The 20198-nt window shown below is 29.4% G+C and overlaps 1 protein-coding gene across 1 annotated transcript in view; it reads left to right on the forward strand.

Annotated features, from left to right (window-relative positions):
• Positions 1 to 20153, forward strand: part of LOC136796833 (serine-rich adhesin for platelets-like) — a gene marked incomplete at its 3' end in the record, with an annotated part of 104028 nt that extends 83875 nt beyond the window's left edge. Inside the window, 2 exon segments of the mRNA XM_067051662.1 lie at positions 18265 to 18337; positions 18530 to 20153. Coding sequence (XP_066907763.1) covers positions 18265 to 18337; positions 18530 to 20153 — 1697 coding nt within the window.
• Positions 20154 to 20198: the final 45 nt, after the last annotated feature.

Consider the following 20198-nt stretch of genomic DNA (forward strand, 5'->3'; position numbering starts at 1 on the left):
GTAAACGCTCGCCAGATAAAAATCTCACTGTATGAACCTTGTAATTATTCTTAGGGGACATATGTCCCAGAATAAAGTTATTTTTTCATTTCATTACATTATTTTATCCCCCTTTTTGCAAGTTGGATTTATTAACTTTTGGCAGAATACTCCACATGTATACTTATTTTGAAAAAACAATGCCAATGCTTATTATAGTTTTAAAAATATATTTTTTTCTAAACGGTGCCATTAAACATTAATTAACAGTCCACAGCTGTGGGAGTCTGTCATATCTTGAGTTGAGATCTGGCCTTTCCTCTTACTCACATTTAGCATTTCTGATTCATTGCCCTTTCTCCAGCCGGTGGGTGTTTCTGATTCGGCGTTAAGTACTTTTCGGTTATTTATGTTTTGTTTATCTTCGCTATGGCTTATCCAAAAGTTGTTTCTAGACTGTGAATTCACCAGTGAATACTACAACTGAGACATCTGCTTACAAAACTCTTATATAAGATTTTGGAAGATGCGATTTCATTCCATGATTATTTGACACTGATATTATATTCTACTCAAGACAACGCCAGATATAAACAATTGGAAGCATAAAAATTCAGAGTTTTAAGATATTCAAAACTTCAGGGGATGTTCTATGAAGTTTTTAGTTAGAAGTAAACGGTTTTTTTATGTAAAAGCCAATCTGTTAGAAGAACTCTAGTATAAAGCAGTTAATGAGTTTGAGACCTGAAATCACATTTTATGACAAATTCAATCAAAATCATTAGAGCTGTTTAGCAGAAAATTGTAAAAATGGGTAAAATCGATTATCTAAAGTGGTAAATATGCTATATACCTATATCCCCATAGTACCTACCTTAAATACGTTATTTCAGGTTCGATAATTTTTCGTTTTTGAACGGACACATGAACCATTTTGTGAGACCTAATGTATTGTAATTTATTACTAACACAATTCTTCCCTACAGCATATTCGATTGAAATAGGTGAGTGAAAGATAAAAACTTTACGATTATCCTAAACTTTTATTTATTTATTTTTTTCGAAGTCTCCATCTCATGAGATAATATAAAAAATAATCACGAAAATCTAAGAGCTTTAGATGAATTGACGAAATCCAGCTCGACGTTGATGTTTCTCTAATTAGGTCACATTCATTATCATTACTTTTACCGAGAAAGAACACTATTACATGGCATATCCTTCTTGGGTTATCAAATATTTTTTTGTAAACCAGGGCAAGTGACTGCTATACCCTGAAATGTAACCATATCAGTTTCCGTTGCCGCCTGAACCTCACGTCATTGTGCCGTACGTCACTTTCTAAATGCGGTAGAGACCCGCAGGCTGCCCACACCTAGGGGTCAGCAAGTGGGTGTCCGATCCGTGATCAGTCTTCTGGTTAACGGGCGCGGTTGCGACAACACGGCTTTTCAGTGAGACATCTGAATAGGCTGGTGTCGCAAGGTTTTATAAATAGAAATTATAACCCTCTTTGATACTGTCACATTTTGTATAGTCGAGGATAAAATGGAAAATACAATTCAGAGTTTTTGAATACATACTATTTCTATTCTTCCTATAATTTTACTATTTAATAAGATGAAAGAAATGTATTTTTATATCGGGTTTTGGATCCTACCATCTTGAAACGTAAAACAGTACAGTATACTGGTTCAATAATTTTTCCTATAACTCCAGGGCCGAGACATGGACGCATACAACCTCTAATAAAACTATGGTATTATTTAGTTCCAAGGATAATCGTGGAATGACCTGGGGTTTGTACCAATTTAAAAAAAAATTAGTCCAGTAGTCTCGGAGGAAGATGATGGACACATGAACATGTGTATTCTACGTCTCTTGAAACGTAAAATACTTTTAAGAATTAGTCTGTTTCTTTATTGAAAATTACAAACCCAATTCTTTCGTATAAATCCCAATAATCTTAAACTCTTTCCACAATCTTTAATACTTCCAAGTATTTCACTTTATGTTATATATCAGGACGATATTGTTGAGTTCCGAGGATCATCGTGAAGTCCCCAGGACACTGAAAAAAATTGTGCCAATCCTCAAGACAAAAGTTGGAAACAAAATAAGCAATGTTATTTGTTTTAAACACTCCTAACTATAGTGTCACTCCGAATCGAAATAATTTTGATATATACCATTGAAACATATGAGGCTTAAATTTTTTAACACAATATATCGACGGCACTTCACAATGGTGCTAAATACATTTCCACTACCTTTATGAAAAATACAATTAAACGTTCTATCTTTTAGGAAAATTACAACTTTTCATTTTTTTTTTTATTTAGATATAAATTCCAAATTTATTCAGTCGAAAAAATAATTGAAAAGTTCTAATTTTCCTTAGGAGAGAACCCTTAGCTGTATTGTTTGTAAAGTTAGTGAAATGTAATTAGCATTACTATGAAGTAAGCCATCGATATATACGATGACTCTTGAAGACAAAATTATCGTGTTGCGATTTTTTTTCTGTTATGAGGGTACTTATGAAATAGTTACTGCTTAAAATATTTTAAAATATTTCAAGTTATTGTAAATACGTTATATTTGAAAATTTTAATAATTACTAAAGAAAAACATACAGTTCTACCTGTATCAGTCATGGCTCATTTCCTTCTAGTTGATTTCTTCTGCCTGATTAAAGACTACATCATAATTTCTTATAATTATTTTCAAATATCCTATAATTTTCTTTTTTATGCTAATTTATATTCTTAATACCACATCCTGGAAATTCTATTTCCTTGGCTATTCGAAAAAGTCGTTTGTCGCGTCAGTGTTTACATTTCAGATTGCACAATTGTCTCACAATCTGCGCATTGCTTCGTGCATATAAACGGGATAGATTTCCTTTTTCATTGCCTCTATTAATACAAGCGGCTTAATCAAGAGAGATCTGGCAGCCAGTGGAAAGATTTAATGTGTGGTACAGTCAGAATAAGACTCAACAGTCACTGTCAATGTAAATCAAACTGATAATATTAAACAAATTAATTATGAGTACAACTAAGAGATAAAGAAACCAAAATTAATTTTTACACCTTGTTTTGAAACAACGCTATAAGTAATTGACAGTTGATCTTTATTTGTCCGGTGTAAACCAACTTTTCAAAATACAGCAAAGGAAAAATAAAAACGATTTGAATTTTATTTTTTCGTATTTCCTATTGATTTGAGTTATTAAATCCATGGCCAGAACTGCCCCGTAGCATCATGTCTAAAATTTACTAACGGCCATCGGGTTATAACTCAAGGATTAAAGTCACACCCTGGGTGATTTCAATAACGATACCCTTCGCAAACTACCAGGAAGACTATTGTCTCAGCTGTATCACATTAGCGAACTGACTACTTGATTGCTGCTCTGAGATATCATGCGTTCGATTGTTACTGACTCACGCAAGGAACAATCATTGTTAGCTTTAACCACGCTTGGGTCCGGGAGTAATTTTCATAATAACACACTATAAGACACTTGTATATTATACTATACAATTACTATTAGTACTGTGCACATTTGTGATTCTGGACTTATAATTTTGATTAGATCTTAGGCGCAGGCACTTAGGGGGCCAAGGTTAGTATAACATATCATGCTTATTAAATGTACGTAAAAATATTGAGTTAACAATCTTCTAGGCCTCACTAAACCCAATTTTTTACTATAAAACTATATAATAATAATAAAAAAATTATTATAGTTTTATTTCATACATATATAGAACATTCACGTCACATTTTGGTACTTAATATTTTACATTTTACTGTTTTCCACAGTCAAAATTATTAAAATTTAATTTCCATATGTACAGCCCTTGGCAGTATTTGTTACTATTCATTTATTTTATTTTTTATTTTTCCAAACTGTTTTTTTACTAAGGTCCTTCCCCCTTCCCCCAGAGCTTTTATATGTTATTGTTTATCTTCAGAAAAAATATATATGAATTGTCACTTATTTTTAGCCATATTTCACCTGTATTCAACTCAATTATTCAACTGTATTCAACCATATTTCAACTTAGTATACGTAATTAATCATTTCGGAACTTGGAAGTAGAAAGTCGTGGAACACTCTAAAAAAATCCAATAGTAAGATCTTCCGTTATTAATTAAACCTCATTTGATGTAATTTCAGTCACCTACAACCTTTCGTTGTTGAACTAGGCAGTTCACAAACAAGAACGGACACACGGACTAAAGGAATCTTAAGTGAAACAAAAAGTATAATCCCATTATGATAACCTTTTTTTTCAATGCTCTATCTCAGAGGATACTTCATTGGTTCAAGACAATTCCAGTAATATGCTTCTATGAGGCCGTGGTAGCTGAGTTCAAACGTCACCATAGAAACTTCGAGTCTGAAGCACATCTGTTCGTATCGGATCATAGTTGGTTGAATTTTATTTCGTAGTGGCCCAACAAAATGTTAACTCGACCCTCCCACTCTGGTCAAAAAAGTTTCGTAACCTGTTTAATAACCAGCTTAATTGACAGAAATGGCGAGGTAGGAGGTAAAATAATCTTAGTGACCTGAACGCTTCTAGTAAATACGTTGTACACCTTTAAAATGACTCTAGGCAAAATCTTATTATACAGAAGGTATAATAACATGAGTATGGGAAGATTCTAAGCCTTCAGACTCCAGAATCACAGTTGGTAATTAACCTGCCTACTTTTCCTCCTACTGAAGGATCCATTAGCACTAAACCACACAGCTACTCCACATTAGAGAACCAAGCGTCAAAAATATCTTGTCAATGCTATATTTTATTCTGTTCACAGTATAAATACCTAATACAAACTTAAAAGATGCATATCAACGATCAATTGAAATTTAATGTTTTCTTAGGTACCTGGGTATACTATATACCATCCGTATCTTATTTTATTTTTTTGAGAGAGAGTGAGAGTTTTTGGTGATTTTCTTTGTCATAAAAAATACATGGCTTTCAATTTGTTAAAGCTTTTATCATCCCAGTATTGCAATTGGTGCGTCGAGATGGAAAATGGAGTAAAACCAATTTTAAAAATATTTCTGGAAATCCCAAATGATGCATCTTCATTCATGAATATCATTCTCTTCAGAATTTCTAACTAAACTTTAAACATAAAATTAGATTGAATTTAGAACCTTTTGAGGGCTTAAGTATGAGTTTCAGAAAGTATGATTTTCTGATGTAAGCATAATTTGGTTTTCTAAGAAAAATCATTCCAAGTTGAATTTATCCTCTTTTGGATCTCCAAGCTTCTATTAATTAATACAAATAACATTATATCTATTCAGGCATCATCGTAACAAAATAAAAAAACAAAATAGCATAAATACAGGAAAAATACGTAACATCTCAAGTTTATTTTGAGTGTGGCCTAAATTCATTTATGTTGGAATCGAGATATTGAAGGGTTTGGGTTGGATTAAATTTAAAAATTAGGGTTACAGATAATATATTTGAATTTACTTAAGCCAATTTCTAAATTAACAAAATGAAGTTTTTAATTCTTTTGAAAGCACAAGTATATAGGAAAAGTGAATTTCCATTGCAATCAAAATTAATGTATTTTCATTTATGCTATAAAATCCATAAAACTTTTATTACTTGTTAGGTAATTTTTCTTAAAAAATAATATTGTTTTATTAATTATTAGTCAGTTTTCTCCAGTATTTATATGCGGAAGGGTTCTAAAATAACATCCTATTTAATTTTGTATTATTTAATAATGAAACAATTTTTTTTTAGATTTATTAACCAACAAATGTTACGTTGCATTTTATTTGTAACATTTATTTTAGAATAAAAATATCATGTAACTAGGTATGTAAGGTAGTTAACTCGATTTTTTTTAAATGGACTTACCCCACTTCCAAAATACGGCTTAAGTATTTAAGTATTCGTTGGAAAATTTAATATATTACATTTAATTCTTTTTCCTAAAATCTTTAAATTTACAAAATATTTTAAAATATTTCTTTATCTTATTGATAACGATAATAATCTGTTTACAATTCTGCTTTTAAATAGAACACCAGTATTGGAGGCTCACTTCCTGGCCTTTGATCTCCTATCTAGGGCAATGCTAGTAGGCTCAATTGGGTTTATATTCATTAGCATACAGTAAGCATGTATTATATGTTACATAATAACATATATTATATCCATTCTTAATGTATTTCGAAACCTTTGAGTGCCAATCTGTCGGCTCTTTTCGGTTCCTTTCAGCCTTTCACCTTTTCCATCTTCATTTCCAAACAAGGATCCAAACCTTGGCCTCAAATTTTCGGGAAACTGCATATGTTTCGTTTTTATGTATTGTTTTCATACATTACAGTTACTTTGACTGACAACACGTTTAATCACGATGTATAAATTAAAATAGATTCAGACATGTAACGTCACGTTCATTCGGTTAACAACAGCTTGGATTATCAGTGGTTAGAGATGTTTTCACTATGTTACAAACTATTATTAGAAATTAAAGAATAAACGAGATAGTTGTTTAACATTTTAATTAATTAATTTAAACTAACAAGTATTAATTTTCATTATATTAATTAAAAAATCATGGTTTAAAAATGTGATTTTTAAACAATACTCATAATGTTCAACTTATAATAAATTGTCGGTGCAATAAAAAGTTTGCTACTTTTTATTTGATAGTATTTTAACGTGATTTAATATTTTTTACGCTATGAAAAGAAGACTTAATTAAATTAATTACATCAATAATTAATAATAGAAAATGATCATTTGACCCATCAGTTGCTGCCATAAATCCAATTCAACGTTCCTAAAAACTTTCAGGTTCACAAATTTTTTGCAAAGAAGACATTTCAAATACAAGGGAAAAAAAATAAATGGAAAACTATAAAGCATATACATATGAGATAATATATATAAACTATTTTATTAATATATTTAAGTAACAATAAAATAAACATTGGATCTGAATTCAAGATAACGTAAAATATTATTCAATTTTGTATTCAGTACTCTATTACTCACAGTTGCAGTCCTTCTGATCTTCACTCGAATTAATTATAAATTTAATTATATACCTCATAACATAAATTAATATCGTATGTTAATTAAATTAATTATTATAACATATATTTATTAAATATGCTCTCGAAACTTACTATGCTATCTCTCAGAAACACTATTCATATTTTAGAGCACACATAGTTTGAGCATTTTACATTTTTATTCAATTTGAGAAGAACCATTAGTTCCGATATCTTTAAAATAAAAAAAACAATTTTTTTCATATTATTCAAATCAGTTTTTTTTATTCAAATTAATCATAAATGCGCACAAATGATATTAGAAGTTTTGACTGCTTCAGTATACCATTGAACTGTATATACATTTGTTAACAGTATTTTTTTATAGCGATATTTGACTTATATCTGGTTGACCGTTTAGTGAGAGGAGATTAGATTTCTCTCACTAAACGGTCAACCAGAAATTTATCAGGGTCAGATTTAAAAATAGAGTAATTAGGAGTATTCCCAGTCTTAATTTAGAAAAGAACAAATGCTATAATTCAATCGTGTATATATTTCTTTTGTGTGGTAGTCCCCACAAAAACATGGATTAATGTCCGTGGTTTTATTCTATTTTATTAATGTGGAATTTTGAAGTGAAACTTTTTTTAGACGCGGTAGAGCAAATGAGACGAAAAGTGAGGAGCGTTTCTCCCTCTCAATAAATGGTATAAAATATTAAATAAAATAGAATAAAAGAGATATTTCATTTAATCAAGAGAGGTTTTTTTAAGTACAATACTATTTGTTAATCCTGATATAATAAAATTCTGCAATAACAAATGGTAAAACCTAAGAAGTTTCACTTGTGACGCGCGAGAGTCTCACGCATACTTTTTTTTGGTACGTTCTCCAGGTCTTTGGCCGCTACGATGAGCCTTCTCCACTTCTGTATATCTTGGGCTACTGTTTTCCTGTTTGCTATATTCAGATCTGCTGTGCATTTTTAGATTCCATCTATACATCAGAGGAAACAAAATTACGAAATTTAAGATCATTAAATGGAACCAGATTATTCCTCATAATAATTCTAATTCTTCCTTAAGAGACTGAACAGAAGAGACAGACTATAAGAAATAGAGTGAGCCACAGATGGACGATGACATGGCAAATGATTGTTAGCGTTGCACCCCGATGGAAAGGTTCAGAATTCACTTGACTCCAATCAGGCTCCTTCTGCAAGATGTTGCGTCAGAACCACTTAGAGCCCTCGTACGATTTCACCTTCCGTCAGCACATTCGTAATTATCTTGTCTATGTAGAAGAGCTTCTTATCCAAATTCATTTAAAAACACTTATAGCTCCTTTACATAGACATTTGTGAATTCCTTACACATATGTCCCTATCCTATAGAAATCAATATGATTAAATAAGTAGATAATACATTTTAATATCAACTGTCTTTGCCTTCTTATTTTATTTTCTCAGAAGGATAGTAGAGATACATTTTAAATAAGTTTAATAACCACTAAATCTCAGTTTCGGAGGTTTACGCGATGTTTGATATGGACATTACAGAGATAGTTGTTGTTTCAACTAGTCATGGTCGACTTACACTGAGCAGCTTAGAGTAAGTTGAATAGACAAATCGAAAAACACGCTTTCACTTTTGTATCTCATCAATGAGAATTTTGGCCTAACCTTTGGGGGTTTGTTTATCTCTTCTGAGCGAATGTAGAGATATTTCATTTTATCAAGGGAGGTTTTTTTAAGTCAAATAATAATTGTTAATCCTGATATAATAAAATTCTACAATAACAAATAAGCTAGCAGACGTAGCAAGTTGTGACCAAAACAAAATAATAAATGTGTAATATTGAGAAAAAAGGACTCTCATTGCTACTGTGAAGTACTTCGAACCTTCCCTACTTGCACTGTATGCGAGATTGAATTTTACTGAACATTGTAGACTTACTTTGCAATCTTTCTTAAAAAATTAACTCTCACTGTAACGTGCATATCAAACCTCCCTGAAATATTTGATTCCATAATAGATGTACCTATTATTAATTAGTTTCCGATTTATCTTTAACTTACTTTCTCTTTCTAAAAAAGAAGTATATAATTTTTTACTCTCTTTTCTAAAATGTATTCCTGTTATATCTTACATTGTTTATGACTTATTTTTATTTAGCCCTAACAAAACTGTACAAAGAGAGGCGAAACGTTTGTTACCATTAAATAGTTTGTTTTTGTTTTTACTATTTTTTACCATTATTGACCGCCACCCGGCTATATTCCTAAAACCAAATAAGAAATAAATTTCTCCCTGAAAAAATAAGTTAAAAATTTACATACTGAATTTTATAACTGTTCTAACTAAACATACAACTACTAAATGTGATTTAAATAAAAGTGCAATGATATGATGCTGACGTGTGAAGAATCTACCGATTAGTACTTTTTTCGAGGACATCTTCCTAAGTTTTAAGAATTAAATAATTATTTCTTTAATCGAATGTATTGGATGTATTTTAATGTACATACAGTTGTAAATATCATTAAATAAATAAATAAATAATAATAATTTAATAAACCTGGCTGACAAATTAAAGTTATATGAAATGAGTGGGAGTTGATGAAATGTTGGAAATGATTTGAAACATAAAATTGGAAGCAGGTTCCAAGTGATTGTTCGTACCACTCCACTATTTACACGGGTCAACGAAACAATCTAACCTTCCTGGCTTTACAATTACTATTTTGGCTAACCGAAAAATTCTTATCTTTATCATTCTTATCTTAATCTCTCATTCGGACCGGTCCAACATTTATCTCGGACGAAAATAAACATTCTCTTGGGAAAAAGTGGTGTTAACAGATAAAGAAAACGATCATGGAGCGGCCAGTGTCAGTTTGATTTGTGCAGTGGATGTAGAAACATTTCGTTCCCGGCTGATCGTAGCACAGGTAGGAAGTAATTTACCTGAAGGAATATCATGTGAAATTTTAGTTTAAATTATTGTTTTATATTTAAGTAATTTACAAAATTCAATTTACGTGCTAATAATCCAAGTTATGCCGCTAAGTGCACCCATTGCTAAGCACCTCTATGCTAACCACACCCTACTTTTGACCTTTCTTCGCATTAACATTACTTAAAAGCCTAGGCTTAAAATGACTTAAGGAAATTACTTCAATCTATTCGAATATAACATTGTATGGCCAAAGATAACACAGAAACTGTGAAATTACTATTTCCTGTACAGTAATTGATTCGGACGAAATTGCACTTCGAAGATTGTTGCATACATTATACCTCGTGCATCTCTTAAAAGAAAAAAAATAATAAATTAACGCATAATTGTAGTGACAGGTCGTCTCAATTCTCCTTTTGTAGGATACCGATATATTTTTTTCTGACTTTCGGAACTTTTCGAGGAAAAAACATAATTAATAAAAATAATAATATTTAATAAAAAATAATAATATTTTGTAGATTTAAAATGTCCTATAGTATTTTTTTAATTACTATTTTTGGGGAAAAAAAATGATGAAAAAATATTTCGATGAGATAAGTTCATAATTATTTTGAATAATTAATTACTTCGAATAGTTATTGAAATGTTTTATTATTGTATTAGAAATCAACGATATAACACAATTAGAACATACCGATTTTCCAAGCCTTCTAAATTTATTGAAGAAAAAACATAGGGATTGATCTAATTTAAAGAAACTCTTCTTTATTTTTTAAACCACTAGGATGAAGCCAAAGTATGAAATTCTTTAAATAATGCATTATTTTCACTTTCAGATACCTACATACGAAAAATTTAGTAAAGAAAAGTATTGCGATTATAAAAAAAAATCGAGTCGGAATTTTCAACGAAGTACACGTTTTAAGATTCTCTGAGTCCAAATTTTTAACAAATTAAAATTGTTTATCGGAAACATATTCAGTTTATGTTAACATTTAATTTCTTCCTCGTCAAATAAGAGTTACAGATCAACATTTTAATGAAGAACTAACTCTTAATTCTTATTGTACCCTTTGTTAATTAATAATTGATAATTGACATTTTTCATAATCGTATTCTTTTACATTAGACTATTCTTCCAAATTCTTACCAAACGAAATTTCTGCCTTTTGATTCACCTTCAATGTTTATCTCACCTATGCACCTTATGATTATTCTATCATATAATTTATATTTCATATTGATTTATATCACAAATGATAAAATAAATTTATAAATTATGAACTTTTTCCTCAAGAGGTTTACTACCAATATTTTAAGCAGGCACATAGTTTGGAATTACTTTAAAAAAAAGAAACAATGAAAGTGATAATTCTCTTTAAGGAGTTTTTTCGTGACAGCATTACAAAAATTTATGGCGAGTGACATGTTGTAACTCACTTCTGCTAAATCGAGAAGACAATTGGTCCTCACTATACGAACGCTGGGCCTGTTAAATGTCAGAGCAAACCCTGTTCCAACTGTCATATCCTATTACTGTATTATTTATCTCTTTAATTCTCTCTATTATTTATCGGATTAATGATTCGATCAATCACAAAATTTACTACTGGCACTGACCAAATATATTCCTTGATCCCTAAAACGTAAAATACGAATGAAAATTTTAAATCTGATGACGTATTTTATCTTTTAATTTCCTTCATAAAAAAAAGAAGTAGATTCAATTATTTGTCTCAATTTTCATTTATATTATATGTATAGCCAGTGTTATTGTTAAGTACATGATACATTTGTCCAAGTTACCTAAGTTTATCTTCAAATACAAATTCCTTCCGAGGAACATTGGTTTAATGTTTTGAATTATACTCATAAAATTCTGCTGAAAAAGTATAAGATACCTTTTACTATAAATTTTAAAGTAAACATATTAGCTTATTTATATTTCTGGTAAAAAAACTTTCGATACCTCCATAATTAAAACGACTGAACCAAATTTCACCAAAAACTTTACAATACTTTTAAGAGAGGAAAAAAAAAAAAGTATTTCTTAAAAACTTTTAAAAATATGGTTGTATGGAAAGATATGTTTTTTTAAATATGTCATTTGACTTTTTTTTGTAAATTGAATCTTGAACCAAATAAAAAATAACGATAGGATTAACCTACATATTCATTTATAACGTATATGTTTATTGAAACATATTCAAAAACTAAAACGTGAGCAAATTTCATTTCGAATAACTTTATAAATTGCCTTTATTCGTTATTTTGAAGGATTCCTCCAAAACTGTTCTAACTAGTATTTCAGAAAAAATAAAAAAACGGACTTACCTTTGATCAAATTAACATATTTTCAGGTCAGAAACTATAGGATTTGTTTAATACTGTCGTCATTGCTAAAAACAGCTTAGAAGCTTCTTTAACCGACAAATGGTTTAGATTAATTTTGAAATAGGAAATTTATCTGGGGGACCTTCCATTTGGGAAAGACAATTAAATTTGTTATCATTTATCTAATTTATTTTTAAGTTATTCTTTATTTCGAAAATAGTATATAGAAGATTTTAATTTGTTCATTTGTGAATTATGACTAAATATTTCATCAATAAAAAATTTCGTAAAACTTATTTATTTGTTTTCCACTATTAAAGAACAAACAAAAACAATTTAATATACCGATTATGAAATTAAATATTTAAACATTTTTAAAGCACAACGACTTTACTAATATATTGCTCGAAATGATCTAAATAAGTATTAAGAATAAATACATCAATTGTAATTATAATACATCATTCCCAATTCAATATTAACGATTGAAATAACATTAGGTAACATGCATAATCATTAGGTAATATATAATAACTATCTTGAATAGAGAATAAATTTTAACAAAAATTATAAGTTATTTTTGTAACATAATAATTATTCGATTTATAATTTTTTTAATAATTGTTAATTCGATCAATGCTGGAGTACGTTAAAATTAATAAGAAAAAATATTTTTAATTTGCTTTGTGGAGTTCATATAAAAATGTATATATAATTAGGCTTTATTTTTAATTAGATTGGTGTATGATTGTTTGTAAAATACAAATCATTAATCAGATATGATTTTTTCATTTTTTTTTTTTAATCTTTTCTACGTGTTGGATATGGGTCATGACAAATCATATTTTTATTTTAAAAAACACTTGGCTACACATGGCTTTAACGATAACATATGAGTAACCAGGTATAAATGTTTATTAGTCTATTGAAAACAAGATGGCGGAAAAGCGCCAGCGGAGGTGCAAACGTGGGATGAGCGTAGGAAGCAAATGTCGTCTTTCGAGTAGAATCATCTTCAAAACAGTTTCCTATCGACATTTAAGGAGTTTAAACCAGTATCGTCAGAAGGGGGAAAAAATTAATCTATAACAAACAAATCCGGTTTCTTTTTTTTTCTACTTAATTTTTTGTCTGTATTTCTGTTTTTCCAAATTTCATAACACATTTCTAGGAATCGAATGAAAAACAAAAAGCGTGAGCTGTGAACGAATATCTCTAAGGTCGTATTTTTCTTTAGAAAACAGATGAAAACGGATTTAATCGTTCCTTAGAAACTATATGTGTATATGGTAAATAATGTGCATTACAATATATTGTAATATTAAATAAAACAATGTTTCCCAATTAAAATTTAGATACTATTGATTAAAATCAGTTTAACAAGGAACCCTAAATATTTTAAAATATAAAACAGAAAAAGTGTAATAAATTTGCCTTTTTTCTGGATGAAATATCAATACGAAAAAATTTAATATTGTTGAAATTCTTTAGAAATAAAAAAAGTAAACAATATATTCAATTCAATTTATTCTTCGCATTTTTTCCGATAGACTTTGTTTTACTTCTAAATCAAAAGCTCTTACGTGAGCTTATATTTATTAAAAAATATGGTCCAGTGTCACTCACTCAACCTAAGTCCCCAAGTTTTGTGAAGATTGGTGAGTCCATCTTATCACATTTTTGGTGATTTAAAAAAAAATCCGTAAGTCTATTGAAAACCAGAGAAGACGAAAATAATGAACGAAACATTGATTTTGTCGTAAAAAATCGTACTTTAGGGTTTCATGGTGTGGAAATATTGAATACAAGTTTTATAATCGGTCTGGAATACTACAGGTTAACAAAAGATAACAAAGCCGTAAAGCAATCGGGAACGATCGGGCGGTTTCGGATTCCCCATTCGAATGGGATATTTCTATTTTTCCTTTTTACTCATTTTGTTACTCGTAAAATTATTTAATTTTTGTTTTTATCTATTGTTGTTGTTGTTGTTGTTGATTGTTGCTTAAAGGCGTAAAACTCTCTGGTCATCAACGCCTATGGCATGATAAAAGTAAAAAATAAAAAAAAAACAATAAAAAAAATATTATAATAAAAAAAATCAATAAAAAAAAAATCAAAGAGGAGTTATAATTTATAAAGAAGGCGATGGCTTTTAAAAATTCAATAATAAAGATGAAAGAAAAAGAAAAGAAGAAATTTATTTTAAAATAATAATTAGTCTCACTGTCGTTAGAACTATAAGAAAGAACATGAAACTGCCTGCGAACAGAAAAATACTAAACACGCATATCAGTTTTGCAGGCTTACGCTACTTTCACATCGTTAAAGGCGCTCTATGGTTTTTTAATAAAGGGCTGACTGTTTTATTTAAAAAGATAACTCGATTTTTAAACAATTTTTATTTATTTAAATTTTTTTTATATCGCATGAGTAGAATTGATTTCTATTTTATTTGATGAATGTTAATAAATCAATACTGTATTAACTAAACGTTCATAAATTTTGTTATGTTCAGGGAACATGAAGGTAGGCTTACAAATTACTTTTTTTGTAATAAATTTTAAGAAGGTGGTTTATAATAAGTCTAAAAATTTAAAACTTATTGTCTGAATGTATTAATGGATATTTTTATTAATTTTAAAAAATCTATTTAATAATGATTAATTTTGGTTCAGAGTTAATCTACAATAGGTACTTTAATTGAAACTTTATTACTTTCACTTATTATTTTTCACTAGAGTAACCTAAAACCAGATACTTTCATAATGACACTAATAAAATTCGTCCCTTAAGCCTCATATCTTTTACTGACACCTAGTTACTCAGGAAAAAAACTTTGTGTAATTTAAAAATTAATACTCGATTCTAGAGACATTTCCAAAGGATTCTCGGAAATAAGAAACATTATTTGGGTATTCTTCAATACGATGATTGGGACGAGATTTCTCCAGAATGATCCGTGAATTTTTTATCATTTTCTTAAGTATTAAAATATTTATAAGGTATTAACGCTCAAGAGACGACATATAATGTTATAAAGTTTATTTTGACTTAAATTATTTTTTTCCCTGTAACAGATGTACTTTTGTTATGTATTGTAAACAAAATAATTAAAATAAACATTGTTAAAAGTGATTAACGTTTTTTAAATTGTTTTAAACAAATTTATAATCTTAGGTTCGGTTGATAAATATTAGTACTGTTTAGAAAAAAAAAATCATGAAAATAAATATTAAAGTGTTTGAAAATTATTTTCAAACAAACTAAAGTTGTTTTAAGTGCCTGATTCTATCACATCTCGTTCTCGAAAGTTTCAGTTATAACGTATGAAGTTACGTTTTAAGTGAATAAATTAATAATAAAATTTAAAGCTAAGCATGAAAGTATTATTTTATCAATTTTTGCCGGGTAATTATTATTATATTCAAGAATTTTTATTAAATATTTTACGACAAAAATGCATATATATAAAGATAAATAGATAGATAGATAGACAGATAGGTATGAACTAAAAACATTCTTTCTAATTATGCTTTGAAAACTGATGAAATAATGCGCTGAACTTCCTTAAATTTTATAGTAATTAATTCTCATTAATATTGATAAATTTCATGCATATAATATATAGAATATGTGTCATACAATGATAGATAGATTGTATCTGACTTATACTACTACCTCATTAGTAAGAGGTTACATTCTCCCTCAGAAAAACGTAAGATACGACATAAAGATAAGATAAGGCAATGAGATCGTTCAATGAACCAGCTTCATCCTTGTTTATTATATTTGAATGCTCATCCCTAAATATCCAAAATTCAATAAAACAACGACAAAAATCAGTTGGAAAAAAAAATTAAATTACTCACCTGATTTAAAAGTTTAAGGGTGTCCAAAAATATTATTTTAAAAAAATATTGAATTAGGTCAGCTGTCCAATATTTCTAAGGACTTTTTGTTTTCCTAAAATACTGTACATTTGTTTGATAAAACTTGTAGAATAAGTATCAATTACTCTGAAGTTGCGTTAGAATACTAAAACATTTGAGAAAAATTTGTATACAACAAAATTTCTATCCACTGCGTTACGAAACTTATAGTAAATCAGAATCTATCTTTAGAGATTTAAGCAGTTTCGTTTGTCTTGTTATATTGTAAGAACCGATAATTGTTTACATGTTTTTTAAAAAATGTTTTATATTTTAATTCTCTAAGTTCTCAAATCTTTTCTAAAGTTGATATTCAACATGAAAAAACTTCGATTTAAAATATATGAAACTATTCGAGTAAACAGGATTTCTTCAATTGGAGAAAACACACCCAAACCAAAATATTCAAGACTTTTAATTCGAAACTGTATTCGATTAATAGTTATATAATTATGTTAAATAAAATATAAATAACAGATTCCTAAAATATGCATTATTTAATAATATATTTTATCAAAATATTTTTTTCTTCAATCAGGTATTATAAAAAAAATTAATCTTTAATTCAATTTAAGGCATAAAACATTTTACGCTTGATTTTACCATCTTTTCATAAATTTATATTCATTGGTTAAAAATAAAATAATATAAAAATTTAATTAAATCGATAATAAAGACATTAAAGCAGAAATAAAGAAGCCTTCCTAAGAACCAAATTATATTATATTCTAACTAATTATCTTTTACATCTTGTTATCTATTATTATTATTAAGTTTATCAAAGAAACTATATTACAGTCGCCATGAATAGGCTAGGAGGTGTTACCCAACAATTCATTCTATCTTAACAATAGATTAATCTGTATCTTCATAAAATCTCATTCGCTAGGACATTTTAGGTTCACCTTGGCCCTAATAAGCTTCATTATTAACTTATTGTCCTAATCAGAACAAGCGGTGAGGAAAAAAACTGTTAAATCGATATTTGTAATCGGTTATTTCGGAATAACTTCTTCTGACGCGGACAACCTGGCTCAAAAAGATAGTCATTTTGAATAAAAATTGCAAATTAACTTATTATTTTTTAATACTCAAAAGAATATATTTCTGGTTTATTTTGTGCTCAAGGCTGGCTTTATCTAGCCAATAATGTACACGAATAAGCAAATATTGGAATTTTATGGGGATCGCAATTTACATAACAAATATGTGCCAAGTCGAAAATGCTAACTTCACATTGGTTGGCCGTAATATTAATCATATTTCGAATTGCGATTATTTCCAACACCAACCTCTTTATTAGATACATCTGCAATTATAACAGCTGTTATTAAAATTACACAATTTTTTCTCCAATTGATTAATTTAAATGTAAAATAATGGTGAAGACATTTAAAAATTTTGGTTTCAGTATTCATTCATTAATTTTCAATTTGCGTTGAAATTTCATTTTTTTTTTTTTAATGTTTGTTAAAACTTTCTTTTCATCAAGTCAAAGTAGTAATTCATTGTATGAATGAATTCTTACATTAGTTTTTTAAATGTCTGGTAAGAAATAGCATAATCAATCAGGAGATTTAATAATAATATCGTTCTTCATATTTTTTTTTCTATGAATCTAAATTATTTTGTTAATGTTTGATTTAAAATATATTTTCGAATTTCTGTTATTTAGTGATTTAATTTTTGAAAAAAAATATTTAGGCAGGACAATATTTTTTTTCTAACTTTATTTTTTACCGATCGCCAAACTTTGACCTTAAAAAAGCTGATAAAGTTAGATTGACTGAAAGATGAATATGATGACATCTCTTGTCAGTTTAGTCTAAATTAAGAAATTACCAATTAATTTAGTAAGTTTTACCAGTTTTGGTATTAAGACATTCGAATCGCACAAGCATTGCTAATTTCTTAATAAAATATTTTGTAAAAATGTTTTCTCTAAGTTATTTGTTCACACTTTGTTTTTATTCAACTAATTGGTGAATATATTCTTTACAGAAAACTGAAAATGGCGGCCGAGGTCTCCGCCGACCTCACTCTCATCCAGGATGAGGATGTATTGAGGAGAATGGTAGGTTTAAATTCAAATTTCTGATATATCGCTTATAAACTTTACTTAAGCATAAAAATTATATTAGCAAAATCTTTTCCAAAAACAAGTTAGTTGAAAAAATTATTTATTAACTGAATGAAAAAATTATTATTAAATAATTATGATAAATATTAATTATTTACTGACCAAATTTTCAATTTCTCCTTTCAGTGGGCTGAAACAGAAGACTTGGGAAGGAAGAAAGAAATCAGAGCAAGGATGTACAGATTGAGAGAACAAAGGTTGAGGGATTTCTACACAACAGGCGAGGTTGTTAGTGAAATTACTGGTAGGAAGCATGCAACAACTACCCACACTGAATCAATTGGCGATCAGGGCTTTTTGACCATGAAAAGCAAGGAAATAAGGGATTCCGAATCCCCTACCCGGGACTTCAGCCGAAGAGCCAACAATGGCTATTGGCAATCGGTAGAAGAAAGAGGTTATACTACTGGCAACCAAGATGGAACGGCAATAGAGAGGAGTGAAGAATCTCGAAGAGGTGAAGGAGTCGTCGTCGAAGGCAATGCTGAGACGCGAATGGCACTCTCTGCCCAAAATATTCATGAAAAGACATCTAAATCAGACGATAACATGTCTGTCAAATCTGAAAGTACTCAACAAAGTCAAAAATTTGCATCAGTCACTGAATCTGATGACAAAAATTCTCGTAAAGAAACATCAGAATCTCAAAACTCTCAATCATATCATGAAGAGAAAACATCACAATCTTCATCTTCTTCAACGAAAATATCATCAACCACTTCTTCTTCAAGGAAAGTAATCAGTTCGTCGGTAACTTCCAAATATCAAATCATAGGAGGAGAAAAGCGTTTAATTGACACCGATGTCAAAGCTATTACATCTGGCGACGATTTTACAAATTTTCCATCAAATCTTCGATCAGATCAAACAAATATACATGAATCAAATCGTCAAACATCGACAGTCGTCCATGATGAAATTGATAATTCAAGGTATCAACAACCACAACAGCAATCATACATAGACACGCAAGATATTAACGAAACAACACGGGATTCTCATGATTCGAAACATTATCAAAACAAGCGAACGAATGAATCGTACAATACTGTTCAGCATTACTCAACTAATTATTCCACAACAGTCCAAAATGATGGAAATGATACTTATGTTATCGAAAACGAAAACCGTTATAGACCAGTTGTAGATTCTCGTTCAAACACTGTTGAGACAGTAGTGAGAGATAGTTCAACAAAAAATGAACAAAACGTTGAGAAAACTAAGAATGTTCGTGAGGAAGAAATTTTACGAACTCAAAAACAAAACGAAACTTCAGACTTCAACGAGTACATCACAAATGAAAAAATTGACTCATCCACTTACGAAAGAAACAAACCTAAATCAGTAACTGAAACACCGTCTGTAAATGAAAAAGTTGTGGAGAGGTACACTACAGTCAGAGAGGCATCCAGCGATACACGAGATTCGTCCATAAAGCAAACTCAAGTCAATTCCAATACTGACCAGAAAATCATTAATGAAATAAATAAACTAGATACATATTTGTATCGCCAAAATACCCCTGCACCTTCAGAACCAGCGACTCCTAGAACGGTCACTGATGGAGCACAGTGGACAGTCGTTTCCAATAGAGATGAAAGAGGTGAGTTCGTGTATCACAACGACAACTCGCCAAGAGACAGTACGCCACAATATCAACCAAGAGACAGTGAGCCACAATATCAACCAAGAGACAGTGAGCCACAATATCAACCAAGAGACAGTGAGCCACAATATCAACCAAGAGACAGTGCGACACAATATCAACCAAGAGACAGTGTGCCACAATATCAAC

The sequence above is a fragment of the Halyomorpha halys genome, unplaced genomic scaffold, assembly GCF_000696795.3.
Source record: "Halyomorpha halys isolate HHAL.00 unplaced genomic scaffold, Hhal_1.1 Scaffold94.1, whole genome shotgun sequence".
In the NCBI taxonomy this organism is placed as follows: Eukaryota; Metazoa; Arthropoda; class Insecta; order Hemiptera; family Pentatomidae; genus Halyomorpha; species Halyomorpha halys.